Here is a 25,420-nt window from a genome sequence, read left to right as displayed (position 1 = left end):
GAGGAGGCTCTAAGGGGGCATAACTACTGTGTGGGGGCTCTTACGGGGCATAACTACTGTGTGTGGGCTCTTACGGAGCATAACTGCTGTGTGGAGGCACTAAGGGGACATAACTATTGTGAGGGGGCTCTAAAGGGGCATAACGGCTGCTGGAGGCACTAATAGAGCATAACTACTATGTCAGTGAATTTAGGGGGCATAACTATTGTGAGGGGGCTCTAAGGGAGCATAACTGTGGTGAGGGCACTCTAAGGGGTCATAACTGTGGCGGTGCCAACAGGGCATTCTTACTGTGTGGGGCACAAAGGGGACTGGGCAGTGTATCCAGATGGCACAATCTATTGGGACTGGAGATTTGTGCTGCTACTGTTGCGTTTGGCTCACAGGGGACTGTCTAAAATGATACACTGTGCCAAACCCTCAGATGAGTTTTAGGTCTCTGCATATAGACAACCAATGTTTCCATTCACTGACAGGAATTGGAGCTCCAGCACTTTCATTCTGCAGTGATGGCGCTTTATGTACTGAGGACTATGGCGCAGTCTATAGGTGCAGGGGTCCTGTGATCATCGTGTATATTAGTGCATCAGATGTAACAGAAAAGGCCAATATATTCACATGACACACATGACAGAAACGGACGACACACAGCGCCGGCACCCGGTGACCAACGTGGAACCACGAAACACGTTCCTGTGAAATAAGGCTCGAGGCCGGACCCTGGAAGAGCTCCAGACCCCTCATATTGACAAACATATTGCTGATAGAAGAGTTCTAGACCAGGTTCTGCTCCTCAACTGACCAGCTATGTCCACCTCTAACCTAGAGACCCCAGGGGGCACAGGTCCTGGGCTTTGTGGATTACCCCTGGGATCCATAGACAAAGTCTCCTCTGAAATAAGGGGCGTCCACCCACTGGCACTCCCCAGTCCACTGTGGTAGAGTAGTCGCTGACCAGTGAGGCTCCGGTCTCCAGTTCAGTTGTAGAATACCTCATCCTCCGATAACGAGCTGCTGTCCACATAGTGGAGAGAACTGTTGAGTCGGGGTTTGCAGGTTTCGGGGGCGTTCTCACCCTCTGCCGGCACCGCCGCTTTGGAGTTGTCAGAGCTGCTGCTTCTGCCGCCATTGAGTAAGGGGCTGGGGAATATGGACTGGTGAGATCGGGGCTCGCTCACGTCCCATCTCTCCACGGGCAGAACTTGTTGGGAAGCTGCAGCCAAGGACATGGCGGAAGAATAGGACAGGCCGGGGAGGCTGCCCCCCAGGTCGGAGCCGCAGGTCCCCTGCGCGTAGCTCAGCAGCCGGCTCTGCAGGTAGAGACTTTCCAGATCTGTGAGAAAAAGAGAGGGGGCGCTGATGAAAGCAGTACTAAGAGCCACAAGGGGGCGCCGTGGGCAGCGTTATTTATTATCAGGGTGAAAAGCAAACACCACCACTCTCATCATTACAACCACTACTTCACAAAGCCTCTACTTGTACAGATCTTGCTACATCTTAGACAACAATCACCCCCAGAGCTGCAGCTGCAATTCATCTGTTATGTCATGTCCAATAATCCAGCCACACCAAGAGCTGCATCCACAATTATAATATTACTTCATATCTTATATTCCAGTTTCCCCCGGAGCTGTTATTTCATTTCTGCTGTTATATCATGTCCTATACTCCATTCATACCCTGAGCAGCATTCACAATTCTGTTGTTACATCATATACTGTACTCCAGCCACACCGAGAGCTGCATTTTCAATCCTACCGTTATATCATATCTTATATTCCAGTCATACCCAGGGATGCATCCACACTTCTGCTCTTACATTTTATCTTAGATTCCAGTTACCCCCAGAGCTGCATCCACACTTCTGCTCTTACATCATATCTTATATTCCAGTTACCCCCAGAGCTGCATCCACATATCAGCTCTTACATCATAACCTATATTCCAGTTGCCCCAAGAACTGCAGTTACAATTGTTCTGTTACATCATGCCATATACTCTGGTATCACCAAAGCTGCATCCATAGCTCTACTGTTACATAACATTTTAAAATCAAATCACACACATAGCTGTATCTATAATTCTACCATTGCATCATCTCTAATATTCTAGTCGTACCCTGAGCTGCAACCACAACTCTTCTGTTACATCATATCCTACACTCCAATCACACCCAAAGCTGCAGCTGCAATTCTGCTGTCATATCACATCATATACTCCAGTTATACCGGAGCTGCATCAACAATTCTACTGCTACGTCTTGCCTTATATTTCAGTTATACCTGAAGCTACATCTACAGTTCTGCTGTTATATAAATGCCCTATACTCCACTCACATTCAGAGCTGCATCCAAAGCTTTGCTGCTACATCACAGCTTAAACTCCAGTCACCTCCAGAGCTGCATCCACAATTTTGCAGGTTGCAGACTATTATTGTATGGTGTACGTCCCACACATCCCGCATTGCAGTCCTCGGCAGTCAGTGTTGAGAAGCGAGGTCCTGTAGCCTGAGAACTTACAGAAAGCTAGCAGAATACCGATTGCAGCTCTGGAGTGACTGAGGAACTCTCATCACTTCTCAGTTCCACAGATCACATGTCTTTACATAAATGCGGTGGACCATTCCCTCCAATCTAAACCAGTGCTGGTCGGCGGTGGAGCAAGGGTTAAGGAAGTTGGGGGGTTCATGAGACCCCTTAGTGAGCAACTGGGGGGGGGGGGGGGGCGTCCCAGATTGTTGAAGTGACCCAGATAACGTAGCCAGTGCTTGGCGTCACGCATGAACTGGGTCGTTTCCATTAATCAACGCTGCAGACCCAGAAATAGAAGCCACTCAGCCGGCTGGAGGCAGCGAGATCGGGGCCCTGGGGAGATCCGCGCAGCAGATGGGGCCCCGTCATTAACCTCTGCACTAGAAGACATCCCAGTGTATAACCTGACGAGGGCGAGGGGACACGACAAGACCAGACAGTCACCGACATATCACCCTCTCCATAAGTTTTGACATTTTCCTGACAATGCTTGCTGTCAGTGAATAGGACCATGTCCTGCCTACACTGCTGCTATCGTTGTTACAATGTATCAGTGCAGCCCGGAGTCTAGAAGAGGAGAGAGATTTGGGGCAGAAGGGATCAGCAAGCTCTGGTGTGGTAAAACTACAACTCCCCTTTGTTTGGCTGTAGAAGCACATGGAGCATGCTGGGAGTTGTAGTCATGTAACAGATGTTGTGGCGGAGTTTGCTGACCCCTGGGGAAGGAATATTGTGCGGCATTCAGGACTTCCTTTCTAGCTGTCCACACCATCGTTAGCCGTCAGCCTAACGTTCTTCTGGTTACTGTCCCTGAATGTGTACAGGGTCCTATATAGGAGGCAGTGGTTTCTGGCTTCTCTTATGGGATTACCTTGAAGCTGTCGGACGTCTTGGGAGCCGAGCCCATAATGCATCTCTTCGTCATCCAAAGAGGACCATGTGCTGAGAGTGGCTTCAGTGATGGCGAACTGCTCGGCAACCCCTGAGGAGCAGACAACATGGAGGGTCAGAGAAGCGGCGTCAGACCCCCCCGCCCCACCCCCAGCCTAAATCCACACTACGACCTCTAATAATGGCTCCCGTGATGTAGACAAACCAACACTTAAAGAGATGGAGATTCTTTGGTCTTCCTCACCTTATGCACACAGCAGTAGTTTTGGTCCACATTTTTTGCGGATCAGATGCGGACCCATTCATCTCAATGGGGCCACCTGTGCGCATCTGTAAGTCCATTCCCTGGCCCCGCAAAAAAATAGAACATGTCCTATTCTTGTCCGTTTTGAAAAAAAAAATGGCGGCATGCACTCGGCCGGTATTAGTGATTTGCAGATCCGCAAAACGGATAGAGACCTAACCGAAGGCGGACATAGACCTTACCTGCTGCAAATCGTGCCTCCTTCAGCTCGTCTGTCAGGTCTGAGTAGTGTTCCTCATCGGTCAGGGAGGGGTCCCAGCCGGATTGGGAGGCGCTCCAGCCTTTCCACTCGATCAGATGGGCCACCCGGCCACGGGCCATGGCGGTGGGCTTGGTGATGTGGTCTTTAATGGTTTGCACCAGACCTAGAGATGGAGGCAGAGCTCATGGGGAGCAGTCATGGAAGGTTTTGGATGGAATGTGCACCAGAATGTGACTGCTATGGGTCCCCTCACTGTTGAGTGATAGCCCTTGAGGGTCTTCTCTGGTCGTATACTTCTGGGGGAGGGGGGATCCATGCAGGGGCGTAGCTAAAGGCTCATGGGCCCTGGTCCAAGGGTTCAGCTTGGGCCCCGTTCCCTCAGTGTTTTGTAGCTAGGGAAGCACATAGACTTCATGCTGCCTGCGGCAAAAAATTGAAACAGTAGACCCATGCCAAATTCTTGACCTAACCCCTTCCCTCCAGCCAGAGCTATAACTTGACCAGCATGCACTTTCTATAATACTGGTATCTTCTTATGTGGCACAAGGGTCTTTGGGCCCCTCAGGCTCCTGGGCCCGGTAGCGACTGCTACCTCTGCACCCCCTATAGCTACGCCCCTGGATCCATGATATCTGCACTGTGACTGGAGTCTACCTGGAATTGTCCTGGTGAATGTTCTCAGAAGAGTCAGATCCATGAGGTTTCCACAGTAACGCTCATCTCGCTAATCTCAAGATCACAGTAATTACTGCCGGAGAACCTGAACCACCGCACACCGCACCACGACCGGAGCAGATGGGGTCACCGCAGCGGAGTGATGGTGGGGGTGGGGGCATGTCACACAAGCAAAGGAAATGAGGGGGCCCTGGGCAACACGTAAACAGGGTTAAAAGCCATCTGTGAGCGCACTGCTTGCTATTTATGCAACTTTAACCCACATTATACCCCCATATAGTGTTAACGTAACACTGCCAGACATAGCCCACATAATAATGCCTCTATATAATAACCAAATCATACTGCTAGACACGGCCTATATGCTATAATACCTACATATATTTCCAAAATAATACTACCATAGACGAGAAAATATAACCACTATATAATGACCAAATAATACTGCCAGACACAGCCCACATAACTGCCATGTAATAAACAAATAATACTGCTAGACACAGCCCACGTAATACTGCCATATGACGACCAAATAATACTGCCAGACACAGCCCACGTAATACTGCTATATGACAACCAAATAATGCTGCCAGACACAGCCCACATAACACTGCCATGTAATAAACAAATAATACTGCTAGACACAGCCCACGTAATACTGCCATATGACAACCAAATAATACTGCCAGACACAGCCCACGTAATACTGCCATATGACAACCAAATAATACTGCCAGGCATAGCCCACATAATACTTCCATATAATGATCAAATAATACTACCAGACACAACCCACATAAAAGCGCCATATAGTGCCAAAACCATCTGCAGTATCCTAATATTCCCTTAAAGAGCCCACATATTATTGGCAAACAATTTCCTACCAACACCACCATACTCCGCTGAACAATACTGGGCGGTTTTAGTTTTCACAAGGTTCCTGTCTTCGAGGCCTCTTAGAAAACCAGAGTCCTGGGTAATTGCCAATGTTACTACACCCCAGTGATTGTCACCCCTGAAGGTGAAGAAATGACTCTGATAATTCCAGATCTGCTACTTACCAATCAGTGAGGAGGTCGCCAGCTCTGTGATGTCATAGCTCACTGAATTCGCTTTGGATTCGCACATGTAGCCATTGGGTGTCTTAAAACATTTCTGTGGGGACAGATTATGGCGGAGAAAGCGCAAGGTTAAATGGGGATGCTGTTCCTTTAAATAAAGTCAGCCCCTTTCTACTCCCAGTGACTCACCTGCCCCAGTACATCATTCTCCTCCTTCTCATCATCATCATCATCATCATCATCATCCTCAGGGCTGTCGGTGGGTGCAGTGCCCTCTGCTGGTGGTGGTATTTCAGCAGATAGTGCTGGGGGGCTGCTCGGCTTTGTGTTGTTGTAGGAGAAGTGAAATTCTTTGTGTCCACTGAAGAAAAACTCTGCAAGAAACAAAAGATGGAGACTTCTGAAACAAAGGCCCCCAAATCCCCAAAAGTAAGGAGTGCACCTCAGAAGTCCACAGCTCACTGCCACTTACCATATTGATGACCACAAGGTGTCACTTACTGGTCAAACTGGTCGTAATTTGTACATCACACCAGTCAGAAATTAGGTAGACTGTGATGGAGTATTATACACTGCACTATTATATACTGTACTATTATATTATACCATTATTATAGACTGTGCTAGTGTATTATATGCTGCACTATTATATACTGTACTATTATATTATACCATTATTATAGACTGTGCTGGTGTATTATATGCTTCACTACTATATACTGTACTATTATATACTGTACTATTATATTATACCATTATTATAGACTGTGCTAGTGTATTATATGCTGTACTATTATATCCAGTACTATTATATTATACCATTATTATAGACCATACTGGTGTATTATATGCTGCACTATTATATACTGTACTATTATATATTATACCATTATCATAGACCGTACTGGTGTATTATATGCTGCACTATTATATAATACCATTTTTATAGCCCGTACTGGTGTAATATATACTGTACTATTATATTATACCATTATTATATACTGTGCTGGTGTATTATATGCTGCACTATTATATACTGTACTATTATATATGATACCATTATTATAGACTGTGCTGGTGTATTATATGCCACACTATTATATACTGTACATTTATTATATTCTGTAATGGTAAAATATTTTTTAGAAAAGTTTTTATTGCAACACCTAAACCTAAAGGGCAAATTAGGAGCTTTGAATATTACTTGACCACTATAATTTCTCAATAGTGTAGTACTATATATACTGTACATATATGTTCTGTATAGTTATTATATGACGTTATATTGTGTTATGATCTTTGATTCAGGATCCTGGCAGCTCTCCGATGCTATACATTATATAGTATTCTCTATATCAGGTTGTCCACATGATTTCAGCAGACTCTCGCAGGTTACTTTTGCTCCTGAGCACAGTACATGGAGGAGACGTCAGGGACGGAGACCGGGGGTTTCCATGACAACAAAGACACGCACGATGCAGAAAAACACATCAACTACACAAACAACCTCACATGACGAGACCCCCGCACACGTCACCAGGGTGATATCCACTGCATGGACTCATCCTGAAATAACCCCCACCATACATCATACTCCATACATGATATATTACACCATACATCATACTCCATACATGATATATTACACCGTACATCATACTCCATACATGATATATTACACCGTACATCATACTCCATACATGATATATTACACCATACATCATACTCCATACATGATATATTACACCGCACATCATACTCCATACATGATATATTACACCGTACATCATACTCCATACATGATATATTACACCGTACATCATACTCCATACATGATATATTACACCGTACATCATACTCCATACATGATATATTACACTGTACATCATACTCCATACATGATATATTACACCGCACATCATACTCCATACATGATATATTACACCGTACATCATACTCCATACATGATATATTACACCGTACATCATACTCCATACATGATATATTACACCATACATCATACTCCATACATGATATATTACACCGTACATCATACTCCATACATGATATATTACACTGTACATCATACTCCATACATGATATATTACACCATACATCATACTCCATACATGATATATTACACCGTACATCATACTCCATACATGATATATTACACTGTACATCATACTCCATACATTATATATTACACCGTACATCATACTCCATACATGATATATTACACCGTACATCATACTCCATACATGATATATTACACCATACATCATACTCCATACATGATATATTACACCGTACATCATACTCCATACATGATATATTACACCGTACATCATACTCCATATATGATATATTACACCATACATCATACTCCATACATGATATATTACACCATACATCATACTCCATACATGATATATTACACCATACATCATACTCCATACATGATATATTACACCGTACATCATACTCTATACATGATATATTACACCGTACATCATACTCCATACATGATATATTACACCATACATCATACTCCATACATGATATATTACACCGTACATCATACTCCATACATGATATATTACACCATACATCATACTCCATACATGATATATTACACCGTACATCATACTCCATACATGATATATTACACCATACATCATACTCCATACATGATATATTACACCGTACATCATACTCCATATATGATATATTACACCATACATCATACTCCATACATGATATATTATACCGTACATCATACTCCATACATGATATATTACACCGTACATCATACTCCATACATGATATATTACACCGTACATCATACTCCATACATGATATATTACACCGTACATCATACTCCATACATGATATATTACACCGTACATCCGACTCCATACATGATATATTACACCGTACATCATACTCCATACATGATATATTACACCGTACATCATACTCCATACATGATATATTACACCGTACATCATACTCCATACATGATATATTACACCGTACATCATACTCCATACATGATATATTACACTGTACATCCGACTCCATACATGATATATTACACCGTACATCATACTCCATACATGATATATTACACCGTACATCATACTCCATACATGATATATTACACTGTACATCATACTCCATACATGATATATTACACTGTACATCATACTCCATACATGATATATTACACCGTACATCATACTTCATACATGATATATTACACCATACATCCTACTCCATACATGATATATATTACACCGTACATCATACTCCATACATGATATATTACACCGTACATCATACTCCATACATGATATATTACACTGTACATCATACTCCATACATGATATATTACACTGTACATCATACTCCATACATGATATATTACACCGTACATCATACTTCATACATGATATATTACACCGTACATCATACTCCATACATGATATATTACACCGTACATCATACTCCATACATGATATATTACACCGTACATCATACTCCATACATGATATATTACACCGTACATCATACTCCATACATGATATATTACACCATACATCATACTCCATACATGATATATTACACCGTACATCATACTCCATAGATGATATATTACACCATACATCATACTCCATACATGATATATTACACTGTATATCATACTCCATACATGATATATTACACCATACATCATACTCCATACATGATATATTACACCATACATCATGCTCCATACATGATATATTACACTGTATATCATACTCCATACATGATATATTACACCATACATCATACTCCATACATGATATATTACACCGTACATCATACTCCATACATGATATATTACACTGTACATCATACTCCATACATGATATATTACACCATACATCATACTCCATACATGATATATTACACCATACATCATACATGATATATTACACCATACATCATACTCTATACATGATATATTACACCATACATCATACTCCATACATGATTTATTACAGCATACATCATGCTCCATACATGATATATTACACTGTATATCATACTCCATACATGATATATTACACTGTACATCATACTCCATACATGATATATTACACCATACATCATACTCCATACATGATATATTACACCGTACATCATACTCCATACTTGATATATTACACCATACATCATACTCCATACTTGATATATTACACCATACATCATACTCCATACATGATATATTACACCATACATCATACTCCATACATGATATATTACACCATACATCATGCTCCATACATGATATATTACACTGTACATCATACTCCATACATGATATATTACACTGTATATCATACTCCATACATGATATATTACACCATACATCATACTCCATACATGATATATTACAGCATACATCATGCTCCATACATGATATATTACACTGTATATCATACTCCATACATGATATATTACACCATACATCATACTCCATACATGATATATTACACTGTACATCATACTCCATACATGATATATTACACCATACATCATACTCCATACATGATATATTACACCATACATCATACTCCATACATGATATATTACACCGTACATTATACACCATCCTGTACATTATATATCACACGATACATTATACACTATACTGTACATTGTATTCTACATAACTCTGTACTGTACACTATACAACATGCCATACATTATAAACCACATATTATACACTACACTTTTTATACCACATCATACATGATATATTACAGCATACTGCATAAACCACAATATATATTATACTCTATAATCAGGTGCAATATATATCACCCTGTATATTATATATTACACCATATATTATATATCATACTTTATGTTATATACTATACTTCATACACCACACTGTACATTATGGTGCACAATATCTTATACACCAGACTGTACTTTATAGCCTACACCATACATTATACAACATGCCATACAGCACACAGTACATTATACATGTCATACATTATATACCACACCGTACATACTGCACATGATACTCTACACCACTCTGTTCTATACATTATACACCACATAATACATTATATAGCACACTGTACTTTATACCCTATACTGCACAAACACTGTACAAACAGCACACTGTACATTCGACAACATGCCATACAACATACACCACACTGTATATCATACATTACTCCATACATTACACACTATACTTTATTTTATACCCTACACCTACACCACTTTGTACTATACATTATACATCACGCCATACATTATACACACCATATAGAATACATTATACAGCACACTGTACATTATGTAAAATATCAAACATCATACAGCACAATGTACTGATTGGAGGGTTGCTTAGTCGCACACTGCTTACTATGTTGTTTAGATTTCTAGGAGTCGGGTTCCCACCCCATCAAATAATATATAGAAAAACTCCAGAGATATCACGATTCGTCGTTTCTTATTGAATCTGCAGCTGAATCTAGTTACGTTTCTGCGCGATTTGGCCTTTATCAAACTGGTGCCGCTGTTAGGGAGAATGGAAGATGATCAGCGCTCAAGAAGACAGGCGTGCGTCCGCACTGCGATGTGTATGCGCCCCCCGCGCCCAATATTCATTAAGAAACAGCACACTGTACATTATACATGTCATCCATCATACAGCACACTGTACATAATACATGTCATCCATCATACAGCACACCATACATTATACATGTCATCCATCATACAGCACACTGTACACTATACATGTCATCCATCATACAGCACACTGTACACTATACATGTCATCCATCATACCGCACACTGTACACTATACATGTCATCCATCATACAGCACACCATACATTATACATGTCATCCATCATACAGCACACTGTACATGTCATCCATCATACAGCACACTGTACATTATACATGTCATCCATCATACAGCACACCATACATTATACATGTCATCCATCATACAGCACACTGTACATTATACATGTCATCCATCATACAGCACACTGTTCACTATACATGTCATCCATCATACAGCACACCATACATTATACATGTCATCCATCATACAGCACACTGTACACTATACATGTCACCCATCATACAGCACACCCTACATTATACATGTCATCCATCATACAGCACACTGTACATTATACATGTCATCCATCATACAGCACACTGTTCACTATACATGTCATCCATCATACAGCACACCATACATTATACATGTCATCCATCATACAGCACACTGTACACTATACATGTCATCCATCATACAGCACACCCTACATTATACATGTCATCCATCATACAGCACACTGTACCAGGGGCGTTGCTAGGGTCTCAAAAGATCTGGGGCCCAAGCCCCAATGCATATGGCCCAATTCTCTAAGTTGACAACAGAAGACATTTTGCTGTACTTGCTATACAGCAGCACTTACCTCTCACATCCAGGGCCTCCAGGTGACGTCTCTTCTGATGTAGATCTTCTCTGTCATCATCTTCTCCATTCAGTCCGGACACTTCTCTCAGCCGCCTCGTCTCTGCAGAGTGTGACACACAGACATCTTAGCTTTCTCACTTTTCTGTACTCCCAAATACTATCCTGAAGAAAAATTAGTGCCATACAGATAATCTTCCCCATAGTAATAGTGCTCCTCATAGTCCCACCAATAGTAATTCCCTTCTAGAATATCCTCATTAGTAATACTGCCCCCTACAGTGCCCCCCAACAGTGATAGTGCTCCCCAAGAGTGTGCCCATTAGTAGAAGAGTCCCCAGTAGTAATAAGGCCCCCTATTGCTCCCCCAGTGGTAATAAAGCTCTATGCAGACCCGCTCAGTAGTAATAAGGCCCCCATAGTGCTCTTATAAGGCCCCCCATAATGCGGATCTATAAGTCCCTCCTACAGAGCCCCCAGTAGTAATAAGAACGCCTAATGCCACCTGGATTTAAAATGCCCCCACAGTGCCCCCAGTATATATAATGCCCCCTACTGTTATAATGCTCGCCCTGAAGTGCCCCAGTATTTATATTCCTCAGTTTAGTGTCCTCAGAAATTATAATTCCTCACCCCTCCACCATACAGTTCCATGTAAATAACATTATTTCCCTCCCTCCGCCATAGAGTCCCTCTCCCTTCACTTACCTCTCCTCATGTAGCAGACCTCACCACAGCTTCTTCCCAGGACTTCTCTTCACTGCTGAGCCTCCTGTCCTGCACTAGTCACATGATGGTGACATCACTGCAGGTCCTTTTCAGCTACTGCATTAAAGGGAACCTGTCACCAGGATTTTGTGCATAGAGCTGGGGACATGGGCTGCTAGATGGCCGCTAGCACATCCGCAATACCCAGTCCCCATAGCTCTCTGCGCTTTTATTGTGTTAAAAAACCTTTTTGATCAATATGCAAATGACCTGATATGAGTCCTGTATCCGGAGATGAGTCCAGCGGAAAGGAGCCCAGCACCGCCCGCGTCCTCCGAATCTCCTCCTTGCTGGCTGACGTCACAGAGCTGGAGCGCCAAAATCTTGCGATGCGCGAGCTAGCGCATGCGCAGTGTCGGCATCATGTTCATTCCCTGTGCTGGCATCAGCACAGGGAACGAACTACGCATGCGCTAGCTCGCACATCGCAAGATTTCGGCGCTCCAGCTCTGTGACGTCAGCCGGCAAGGAGGAGATTCGGAGGGCGCGGGGCGGTGCTGGGCTCCTTTCCGCTTGACTCCTCTCCGGACACAGGACTCATATCAGGTCATTTGCATATTGATCAAAAAGGTTTTTTAACACAATAAAAGCACACAGAGCTGTGGGGACTGGGTATTGCGGATGTGCTAGCGGCCATCTAGCAGTCCCTGTCCCCAGCTCTATGCACAAAATCCTGGTGACAGGTTCCCTTTAAGAACTGATCACATGGACTGTGATGTCATCACAGGTCCTTCAGCTCTTGCAGGGCATTAGATTCAATTGTATTGCCGTCCTGAGGATGGCAATACAGTTATATAGTTATATCTAGCAGGCAGGCAGTACATTCGGGGCCTGGGACAAAACATCAGGGGCCCAGGCCCCGAATGTTTTAACCTAGCAACGCCCCTGCACGATACATTATACACTATATCATACATTACGCCCCACACAGCATATTATTCACTATACCATGCGGTACACTTGGATATCATTGCTCTTTTTTATGTAATTGTTATTAATTGTAAGTTATTGGATTTGAGTCATACAACTAATGGACTCCGTGGTAGGCTCGTCACTGACAGGTCACGTGTGTCAGTGAAAACTGCTGTTATTGCGATTTGAGTTAAATGTTGGAATTCTTTATATTTCTGTCCCTAATGGTATTGTATGGATGCAGTGGGTCCCCCGGACACCATTGAGTTGTCACCACGTGGAAGGAATGGTACAGCGTGATGCACCCCAATGGGAAATAAGTCCAGAGAGTCGGGGTCTGCAGTAACCAGGGTGCTTCTTTACTGGAGAAACTCAAGTGCAAAATAATACAGGCAATGCACTGAGCTGGCTTCTGCAGTCTCCTCCCTGGCAGAAGAAGGTTCTGTGCTGAGGAAAGGCCTGAGCTAGCTGTCCCTCTCTCTGTCTCAGAAGGCTGGTGGCCCAGGGTCTGTGGCTCAGTCGTCTGGCTAGAGTCCTGGTCAACGGACTGGTAAGGCCACTTTCACATCTGCGCTGTTAATTCCGGTTTTGAGCTCTCAAAACCAGAATTAAACGGATCCATGCCATTTAATACATCCGGATGCAACGGTTTTGGCCAGATCTGGTTGCATTAAATCCAAACGCAGCAAACTGGATCCGGTATGAAAATCAACGTAAGTCAATGGGTGCCAGATCTGTTTCTTTTCTCTAGCAAAAAACAGATCCAGCACCATTGACTTACACAGATTTTCATTCCGGATCGGTTTGTTCTGTTTCGGCAAACCAAACACAAACCCAAAGCGGTTTTGTGTGCGGTGCCAAAATGCACAAAACGTAATGGATGCATCCTGATGACTTTTCTCCCCATTGACAATGAAATGGGACAAAACTGAACTGTTTAATTCTGCAATTGAAAATGCAGAATAACCTAACCCGGGATCTGTGGCTTAGTATCCCCGTATCAGCATCTTCAATTTGTCATTCGTACAGTCGGGCAGAGTCTCTTCTACTAAACACTGGTCCCCAGCAGACATCTAGGAGCTCTAACTGCTCTCCTTATATACAGTTTCTTACTGAACTAGTACCTTCTGATGGGAGGGTTGGAGTGGAGAAGCACAGCCTAAACAAAAACAATGTTGCAATTTCAGTCCGTCATAAAGTTTCAATACAAGTCTATGGGAATGACTGAGCGTTTTTTCTTCACAAAAACAAGTCTTCAGAAATAAACAAAAGAGCAATGGCAGTCAAAAGGTCAATGTCTCTGTTTCCTTCCAAAACTATGCAGAGTCATTTATAGTAACTCTGGAAGATTTCTAACTTCACAGTGAATAGATAGACTTCTCAGTATTAGCTGGCTGCATTAAAGGGAGTCTGTCATCAACATTTCTCCTTTGTAACCCTTCCCATAGCTTTCTAGCAGCCTTACAGTTAATAAAAACGTTACCTTTATAAGCAATTCTGGACTTACAAAACCGGCAAAAAACATCTTTGTAGCATATGCAAATGAGGTCTCGCAAGTGCCCAGGGGCGGCGGTACCCTCGTAGGTGCCTAGCTAGCTCAGCCTTATCGTCGCTTCCCCCCGCCCCTTCCTTCTCTCTGCCCGCCCATCCTTTCCCTCTGACCGCCCATCTACTAACTTCTTGTGTCGCCGAGATCCCGCGCCTGCGCACTCAGTTCGTCGGCCGGCGCATGCGCCGATGGACCGCCTCCTTTGTTGTGTTTTCGCGCCGCTAGCCTGCTGGTGCGCATTAATTACTGTGATGCCGTACAAGGAATGGGCATCGCAGTGCGCATGCGTGGAATCTCGGCGAAACAAGAAGTTAGTAGATGGGCGGTCAGAGGGAAAGGATGGGAGGGCAGAGGGAAGGAAGGGGCGGGGGGAAGCGACGATAAGGCTGAGCTAGCAGGGCACCTACGAGGGTAACGCCGCCCCTGGGCACTTGCGAGCCCTCATTTGCATATGCTACAAAGATGTTTTTTGCCGGTTTTATAAGTCCAGGATTGCTCATAAAGGTAACGTTTTTTTAACTGTAAGGCTACTAGAAAGCTATGGGAAGGGTTACAAAGGTGAAATGTTGATGACAGACTCCCTTTAACCCTTTCCATGGCACAGTGCAAATGAACAGGATATAGTACAATAAACATACAGTATAAAATACAGTTGAACAATATAAAACAGTATAAGTGTAAACAGCTGCATAAATCATAGTGCAGGTTAACCCTTCATAGTGCAATAAAGTAGGGAGTTGATGGCTTTGTGTAGTAGCAGTAGGGGCAAATGTCCACAAACATCCATACTCCAAAGTAGCCTTTCTGCAGGGTACTACAAGCTGGGGTGCCAGAAGATGGACCTGAGACTGATCCCTGGTTAGTCAGTCTAGCTCTGCCCGAGGAACAGTGAAGAGCTACACATGCAAGCTCCTCAGAGCTGGGCCCGAGCTCGGAGAACCAAAATCTCTGAGACTTATACAGCCAAGGAAGCTACTTTATTATCAAAAGCGCTACAGAGAGAATTAAAGTAGAAGATCCAGAATCTACAAGGCCATGCATTTGGAGTCAGTCAGTAAGGCATTATGCACATTTATGGAAAGAGAACTTCCTCTGTGAGAGGGAACATTGCTAATGCACCCTTCCACATTTGGAGACATTTGTATCTCATATCTGTACCTGAGGGCTCAGGAATTTGCAGATCATTGATACTAAATGGCCTGGAGACTTGACCATTTGCCAGCCAAGACACCTGCTGTCCTGCCCAGACCAACACCTAACATCAAGGGCACCCCAACTATCACCGGGCAGAAGCCCCAACATCAGGGCGTGACCAGAGAGAAGAAAGGGTGTGTCCTCCAGTCACTGCAGCCCCAGGGAATGACAGGAGAGACTGCCACCCTGAACTATGATTACTATTACCACCCTAAGGGCTACAACTACCACTTCCATCCTCCTCTCCTCTGGGTCACCACATCTGTATACTGAGAAGTCATGCCATAAGCCAATTCATTGTATGCTGCTGCCAAGAGAAGCCCAGGAGCTACATTCGGACACGGATCAATGTCGCCATGGGAACAGCATTATTGAGGCTGTGACCATGGGAACAATGTTATTGAAGTTATTACAGGTCTGTCACAGGCAGAGCATTCCACAAACTACAGGGGTGCAGCTACGAATTTTAATCCAGCCACCGAGAACATGACAGCCTTACCCGAGACATCTGGAAAACTGAGCCACGCCAGTGTATCCAATCCTATCATGTGTGATACTGTCTGCTTAGATGCTGTATCCAATCCCATCACGTGTGATACTGTCTGCTGAGATGCTGTATCCAATCCTATCATGTGTGATACTGTCTGCTTAGATGCTGTATCCAATCCCATTACGTGTGATACTGTCTGCTGAGATGCTGCATCCAGTCCTGTCATGTGTGATACTGTCTGCTTAGATACTGTATCCCATCTTATCTTGCATGATTCTGTCTGCTAAGCAACTGCATCCAGTCCTGTTATGTGTTATACTGTCTACTGTATCTAATCCAATCATGTGTGATACTGTCTGCTGAGATGCTGTATCTAATCATATCATGTGTGATACTGTCTGCTGAGATGCTGTATCCAATCGTGTCTGCCGAGATGCTGTATCCAATCCTATCATGTGTGATACTGTCTGCAGAGCTGCTGTATCTAATCCTATCATGTGGGATACTGTCTGCAGAGCTGCTGTATCTAATCCTATCATGTGTGATACTGTCTGCTGAGATGCTGTATCTAATCATATCATGTGTGATACTGTCTGCCGAGATGCTGTATCCAATCCTATCATGTGTGATACTGTCTGCTGAGCTGCTGTATCTAATCCTATCATGTGTGATACTGTCTGCTGAGATGCTGTATCTAATCATATCATGTGTGATACTGTCTGCCGAGATGCTGTATCCAATCCTATCATGTGTGATACTGTCTGCTGAGCTGCTGTATCTAATCCTATCATGTGTGATACTGTCTGCTGAGATGCTGTATCTAATCATATCATGTGTGATACTGTCTGCCGAGATGCTGTATCCAATCCTATCATGTGTGATACTGTCTGCAGAGCTTCTATATCTAATCCTATCATATGTGATACTGTCTGCTGAGCCGCTGTATCCAGATGCATGATACTGTCTGCACCCCAGTTTTATGGTTGTGGCCCTGTGATGGCTGCAGGGAAATTTCCCAGTGGGCCAATGCCTAGGAGGGCCACTCAGGCCCTCCTCACGGCCGCCACCCAGGTACATAATGATCGGATTCTCTCCTACTCACCTGGCCAGTAGCCCTCCTGAATTCAACTGTATCGACATCCTCAGGACAGCGATACAGTTGAATACTGTTGGACAGGTAGCAGTATTTTGTGCTGCACTGTGGTATTTGGTTCAGCAGGGGAGGTATATTGCTCTGCCCTGTGGTATTGCTGGCTCTCCTACTTCTGTTGTCGCTGCCTAATTATGTTGCCATCTTTCAGTTTGGACCCGCCTACAACATGGGGCTACTTTTAGTTTTTTCCAGGGCCACTTTTAGTTCCCAGTCCTCCCCTGGATGGGCGGTATTAGAATCCCTCAGGTGCAGGCCTCTCTGTTATGATGTTAGGTGGTGGCCGCCATCTTCCTTGGCTTCATTACTCTTCAGTCACTTTCTTTGGGTTCCTTGCAAGTATGTATCATGTGGAAACCTTAGAGACCCCATTATAGACAATGGGGTCTGTAACGAAACGGAAACACGGGCACAGATGTGAACCCCTATTATTAAGATAGGGGCTACACAGGACTTTGGCCTTACATCACTGTGTGCCGCTGCAGCATCACAACTAGAGAAAGTGAATGGGGTTCTACTACGACCTGCAAGCTGCTGCAGCCATGACCCAAGAGTCGCAAAATATACAAATTAACTTGCAAGTCGCAACATGATCCCATTCACTTTCACGAGGCTGTGCTCTTTGGTCATGCGATGTGCTGTGCGGTCAGAGTTGCTGTGTAGCCCGAGCATTTTCCACTCCAATGGGATTGAAAGTGCGTCTGCTCTGTCCAATCGTCCAGACATCCGTTTTGCGTCTGCTCTCTAGAGTCCGTGGAGACAGATTCATTCCAAAGCAATTATCATCTTCTGCGCTCACTCGCTGTTTATCATCATCGTCAAAACAGCAGCTGTCACTCAGCGGCCCGGAGCGTGGGAGGCGCTGCAGCTGTCATACAAGCGCACACGAGTGGACAAGTGACATCTCTTTACATTCCCGCTCCAATCATGACATCCCACAATAATTTCACATAAATAGAAATGATGCAGATGATGTAGTAGATGTCACCTGCAGTCCTATGTAACACCACAGATAACACAGCGATAGCTTTCAGAGTACAGATAATGTCGTAGATGTCACATGCAGTCCTATGTAACACCACAGATTATTATTATTATTTATTATTAAAGTGCCATTCATTCCAAAGGGGTAAACATACATAATACAGAAAATTGCACTAAGCATAAACAAGACGAGTTACAGACTGGTACAGAAGGAGAGAGGGCCCTGCCCCTGAGGGCTTACAATCTACATGGTATGGGAGAAGGACACAGTAGGTGCGGGTGACGTTGATCATGGCGGTATAGAGGCAGCAGGGTCACTGGTTGTAGGCTTGTCTGAAGAGGTGGGTTTTCAGGTTTCTTTTAAAGGATTCCACTGTAGGTGAGAGTCTGATATGTTGGGGTAGCGAGTTCCAGAGTGTGGGGGCTGCACGGGAGAAATCTTGGAGGCGATTGTGGGAAGAGGTGATAAGAGGAGAGGAGAGAAGGAGGTCTTGTGAGGATCGGAGAGTGCGTGTGGGGATGTATCGGGAAAGTAGCTCAGAGATGTAGGGAGGGGACAGGTTATGGACGGCCTTGTATGTATTTGTTAGTACTTTGAAGTGAATTCGCTGGGCAATGGGGAGCCAGTGAAGGGATTGGCAGAGGGGAGAGGCAGAGGAGTAACAGGTCGAGAGGTGAATTAGTCGGGCAGCAGAGTTGAGGATAGATTGGAGGGGTGCAAGAGTGCTAGATGGAAGGCCACAGAGGAGAGTGTTGCAGTAGTCTAGGCGGGAGATGATGAGGGCATGTACAAGCATTTTTGCAGCTAACACAGTGATTACTGTCCGAGTACAGATAATGTAGTAGATGTCACCTGCAGTCCTATGTAACTCCATAGATAACTCAGTGATAATTCTGAGTACAGATAATGTACATGTCACCTGCAGTCCTATGTAACACCACAGATAAAACAGTGATAACTCTGAGTACAGATAATGCAGTAGATGTCACCTGCAGTCCTATGTAACACCACAGATAACAAAGTGATAACTCTCTGAGTACAGATAATGTAGTAGATGTCACCTGCAGTCCTATGTAACACCACAGATAACAAAGTGATAACTCTCTGAGTACAGATAATGTAGTAGATGTCACCTGCAGTCCTATGTAACACCTCAGATAACAAAGTGATAACTCTCTGAGTACAGATAATGTAGTAGATGTCACCTGCAGTCCTATGTAACACCACAGATAACACAGTCAGAACTCCCAGAATACAGAGAATGTAGTAGATGTGACCTGCAGTCCTGTGTAACCCTACAGATAACACAGTGATAACTCCCAGAATACATATCATGTAGTAGATGTCACCTGCAGCCCTATGTAACACCATAGAAAACAGTGATAACTCCCAGAGTACAGATAATGTAGTTGATGTGACCTGCAGTCCTGTGTAAACCCACAGATAACACAATGAGAACTCCCACAGTACAGATAATGTAGTAGATGTGACCTGCAGTCCTATGTAACACAACAGATGACACAGCGATAGCTCTCTGAGTACAGATAATGTAGTAGTTGTCACCTGCAGTCCTATGTAACACCATAGATAACTCAGTGGTAACACTCTGAGTACAGATAATGTAGTAGATAGTACCTGCAGTCCTATGTAACACCACAGATAATACAATGGTATACCTCTGAGTGCAGATAATCTAGTAGATGTCACCTGCAGTCCTATGTAACACCACAGATAACTCAGTGATGACTATGAATACAAATAATGCAGTGAGTGATACCTGCAGTCCTATGTAACTTAGTGTGCTACCACCACTCAGCTCTGCTATATCTGTCAGCAGATATTCGTGTCCTCCATACAACAGGTTGTGTTCTCACTTTCCTGCTTCCTTGCTCCATCTGTGCTTTCCTTACGCTCCGTCTTCCTCATCCTTGACATCAAGGTTACAGTCACTTTGACTTTCTCTCTCATTCAACCTCACCCCCCCCCCCCCCCAAATCTCTAGCCGTGAAAGTGTTAACCTTTCCATGACATTGCATTAACCCGTGGCTCCTCTAACCTACCTTTAGAGATACAGGAGCCCATGATGGTGACTTGCGTGCCATGAAACCCTTGGATGATGAGAGTCAGCTCCGTGGACTCACTTTCCCCACCAAAGATCCAAATCTCATTGTGAATGGAAAAAGAGATTCCAGAGGTTATTGAAATCCCGGGCTCTCCTCCACGCAGCTGGGGATCTGGGACCTTTCACCTGGTTAATCCAGCGTTGTCTCTGGGTTGGAGTTGGCAGGGGGTCAGTTTGGTGGGGCTGATAGACATGGCAGTGCCAGGAAGAGGGAGCCTCTGTCTGCATACGCCTCTATGTGTACAGATTACACTGGGAATAACGAGCAAGGAATGAGCGTCACGTTGAGGAGCGCTGTTGCTCGGCTGCAGATTCCGCCCCTCTCTCCTCTTTGGGAGGGTTTGTCGTGTAACTGGGGACAGGAAGGATCTGGCTTCATCTTTTATCTGTGGAGGTGACAGTGGCCGATGCTCCTCCAGGGATTAACGCTACGTCGGCCGGAGAGAAGCTTTGTTGCACACGGCAGCAACAGGCGAAAAGCTTCCATTGCTGGTGACACCGGGTCGTCGTGTGGCAAGATACCAGACCTCACCTGATGCATCTGACAATAGAGCCTCCTCCTGTTCTGTAATCACACCCGAGCGGCCTCATGGATGACTGTGTCAAGAGAGATGTCATGTAATAATGAATCATTACTGAGATGTCAGGGGATCATACAGATCTACAGCAAAAAGTCTGGTCTAAATCACAAATCACCGCTCCCTTAAAATCAAGGGACACCCAGTAGTCCTGGAGGCATTAATGAATTCATATCCAGGAGCCCCTGAGTTATATCAGTGATTCTAAAACTGGGGATGGAGCCACAACCAACTTTCCAGGGCTGTCAAAAGTTAGACAGAAATGAATTTATCACAATATAAGGGTCCATTCACACGTCCGCAGTGTTTTGCGGATCCGCAAAACACCGGGCCGGAACCCCAATAGAAATGTCTATTATTGTCCGCAGCTCCTAAAATTCCTAGGTCCTTTTCCATGTCAGTGTTACCCAGTGTTTTACCATTTAGTATGTACGGGTGACTTGCATTATTCCTTCCTATGTGCATAACCTTACATTTATCAGTGTTAAACCTCATCTGCCACTTATCTGCCCAAGCCTCCAATCTATCCAGATCCCTCTGTAGCAGCATACAGTCCTCTGTAGTATATAAAATCAGTGCCTTGAAAAAGTATTCATATCTCTTGAACTTTTCCACATTTTTTCATGTTCTACCCATTAACATAAATGTATTTTATTGTGATTTTATGTGATAGACCAACACAGAGTAGCAAGTATGTGTGAAGTGAAAAGAAAATGACGCATGGTTTTATAATAATTTATTATTATAAATAAAAATCTGAAAAGTGTGGCGTGCATTTGTAGTCAGCCCCCTGTACTCTGATACCCCTAAATAAAATCCAGTGTGACCAATTGCATTCAGAAGTCACCTAATTAGTAAGTCCACTTGTGTGTAATGTATTCTCAGTATAACTACAGCAGTTCTGTGAAGGTTTCAGAGGTTGGTTAATGAACATTATTGATCAAACAGCCTCATGAAAACCAAGGAACACACAAGACAGGTCAGGGATAAGGGTGTGGAAAAGTGTAAAGTAGGGTTAGGTTAAAAAGAAAATATCCCAAGCTCTGAACATCTCACGGTGCACTGTTCAATCCATCATCCAAAAATAGAAGGAGTATGGCAAAACGTCAAACCTACCAAGACATGGCTGTCCACCTAACCTGACAGCCCAGGCAAGGAGAGCACTAATTAGAGAAGCAGCCAAGAGGCCCATGGTCACTCTGGAGGAGCTACAGAGATCCACAGCTCTGACGGAAGAATCTCTTCCCAGGACAGCTATTAGTCGTGTACTCGACAAATCTGGCCTTTATGGAAGAGTGGCAAGAAGAAAGCCATTTTTGAAAGCAAGCCATAAGAAGTCCCATTTGCAGTTAGCCACAAGCCATGTAGGGGACACAGCAAACATGTGGAAGAAGGTGCTCTGGTCAGATGAGACCAAAGTTAAACATTTTGTCCTAAATGCAAAACGCTGTGTGTGGAGGAAAACTAAGACTGCACATCACCCTGAACACAACATCCCCACCGTGAAACATGGTTTTGGAAGCATCCTGCTGTGGGAATGCTTTTCTCTAACAGGGACAGGGAAGCTGGTTAGAGTTGATGGGAAGGTGGATGGAGCTAAATACAGGGCAATCCTGGAGGAAAACCTGGTAGCAGACATCCCAACCTGCAAAAACTCATTTCAGGGAGGTTTTCTTTTCTTTTCTTTCACAAACTTTTTATTACATTTTCCAAACATATGCAGTATCTGCACACTTTGCTCTATGGTGTGGAGGACTGGGCTCATTACCCTGCTCCAAATTATCATATTTATGTATATGATTAAAGGGATTCTGTCACCACCTATAAGCCCTGTGAGCTAAACATCTGCTCATGTCCAGGGCAGCATTCTGATTTCTAACGTGGCCTTATAAAAGCTATTTGTGGCTTTATTCTGCGGAAAAACAGGGTTTACTAACCTGTCAATCATTGAATTAAGGTGCCCAAGCAGGGGAGGTCTGTGGATGCATGGTGCCCGGCTGCACGCATCGCCGTTCGTGCCCAGCGCCGCCTTCTACTCCTCAGTGCCGCCTCTCCCTCCCTCCTCCCGCTTTGAGATCCTGCGCGTGCGCACAGGCTCAGCCTGATGCGACGTTGCGGACTGCTGCCATCGGCTTCTTCTTGCACTGTGCGCACCCGCCGAGAAGGGGACATTGCTACAGGTTGCCGGAAAGGTTTACTGCGAGTAAACTAGAGATGGGAAGTTCGGATCTTTCACATGAATCGGTTCATTTGAATCAGTTCATTCAAATGAACCGATTCATGAATCGAATCTTCGGTTCATTCGCTGAGCTGACAAGAAGCAAGTGAACCGAAGCTTAGGTTGCGCACTGTGCGGATGCTTCGATTCACTTGCTGACTCGCTGAGTCGGCTCTTGGTCTGAGTCAGGAAGTTTATTCTTTAAAACCCTGTGTGTAATTATCTACCCCACTGTAGGAAAAAAACAAGCATCCAGGGGGGGTGAATTTAACACTGGGGTAAATAATATAATTAAAATGGAGGGTTAAATGTGTAAATGTATTAAAAAAAAATACATCTCTCTCAATAGTTATATAGCTACTGAATGAGACAGAAGAAGGGATGCCTTTAACATATATATCTCCTTGAGAAGCCAATTTGACCCTAAAGGGTTAATTCAACCTGTAATCTAAACTCTGTCCTGTCACTTCTCTTATCTCTCTGCTCTGCTATCAGTAAACCTTTGGGTCATGGAGCCAATAGCGGGAGACTCCTTGAACCTGCGGGAGACTTGAGATCCCTGTGGTAGAGGCTGCAAAAGACTTGATACTGGGGCAGAGGTTCACCTTCCAGTAGGGCAACGACCCTAAACATCTATCCAGTGCTACAATTGAAGGGTTTAGATCAAAGCATATTCATGTGTTAGAATGGTCCAGTTAAAGTCCAGACCTAAATCCCATTAAGAATCTGAGGCAAGACTGGGAAATTGCTGTTCACAGACGCTCTCCATCCAGTCTGACTGAGCTTGAGCAAAGAAGAATGGACAAAATGTGAGCCTCTCGATGTAGAAATCTGGTAGATACATACTCCAAAAGACTTGCAGCTGTAATTGCAGCAAAAGGTAGTCCTACAAAGTATTAAGTCGGAAGGGGTGTGGGGGGAGGGGGGGCTGAATACAAATGCAAGCCATAGTTTCCAGATTTTTATAAAAATAAAAAAAAGAGAAAAAAATGTATAATTTTCTTTTCACTTCACACATACTTGCTACTTTGTGTTGGTCTATCACATAAAATCCCCAAAAATACATTTACGTTTGTGGGTGTAATGTGAAAAAATTTGGAAAAGTTCAAGAGGTATGAATACTTTTTAATGGCACTGTCTATACAGAATACTGTCCTCTGTAGTATATATACAGTATACTGTCCTCTGTAGTATACATACAGTATACTGTCCTCTGTAGTATACATACAGTATACTGTCCTCTGTAGTATACATACAGTATACTGTCCTCTGTAGT

General features: G+C 43.8%; 1 protein-coding gene across 1 annotated transcript; it reads right to left on the bottom strand.

The window, feature by feature from the left end:
• Positions 1 to 252: 252 nt before the first annotated feature.
• Positions 253 to 21,904, bottom strand: FAM131C (family with sequence similarity 131 member C). The gene is made up of 6 exons (XM_040415528.1): positions 21,287 to 21,904; positions 5,854 to 6,038; positions 5,665 to 5,758; positions 3,909 to 4,091; positions 3,403 to 3,513; positions 253 to 1,333 (listed from the first exon to the last, which is right to left on the bottom strand). The coding sequence occupies exons 1-6, from the start codon at positions 21,306 to 21,308 to the stop codon at positions 978 to 980; spliced, it is 951 nt and encodes a 316-aa protein (XP_040271462.1). The 5' UTR covers positions 21,309 to 21,904; the 3' UTR covers positions 253 to 977.
• Between the last annotated feature and the right edge of the window lie 3,516 nt (positions 21,905 to 25,420).

Source organism: Bufo bufo, chromosome 1 (assembly GCF_905171765.1).
Source record: "Bufo bufo chromosome 1, aBufBuf1.1, whole genome shotgun sequence".
Classification (NCBI taxonomy): Eukaryota; Metazoa; Chordata; class Amphibia; order Anura; family Bufonidae; genus Bufo; species Bufo bufo.
The sequence above is the reverse complement of the archived record's forward strand: the minus strand, read 5'-3'. Positions and strand labels throughout refer to the sequence as shown.

Excerpts from the sequence above, each read along its gene's own strand:
- FAM131C (XM_040415528.1), bottom strand. The coding sequence starts at position 21,308 with ATGGGCTCCTGTATCTCTAAAG. Across the intron at positions 4,092-5,664 it reads GGCGACCTCCTCACTGATTG|GTCTGGTGCAAACCATTAAA; the intron begins GTAAGTAGCAGA and ends CTCCATCTCTAG. Across the intron at positions 1,334-3,402 it reads AGACGTCCGACAGCTTCAAG|ATCTGGAAAGTCTCTACCTG; the intron begins GTAATCCCATAA and ends TTTTTCTCACAG.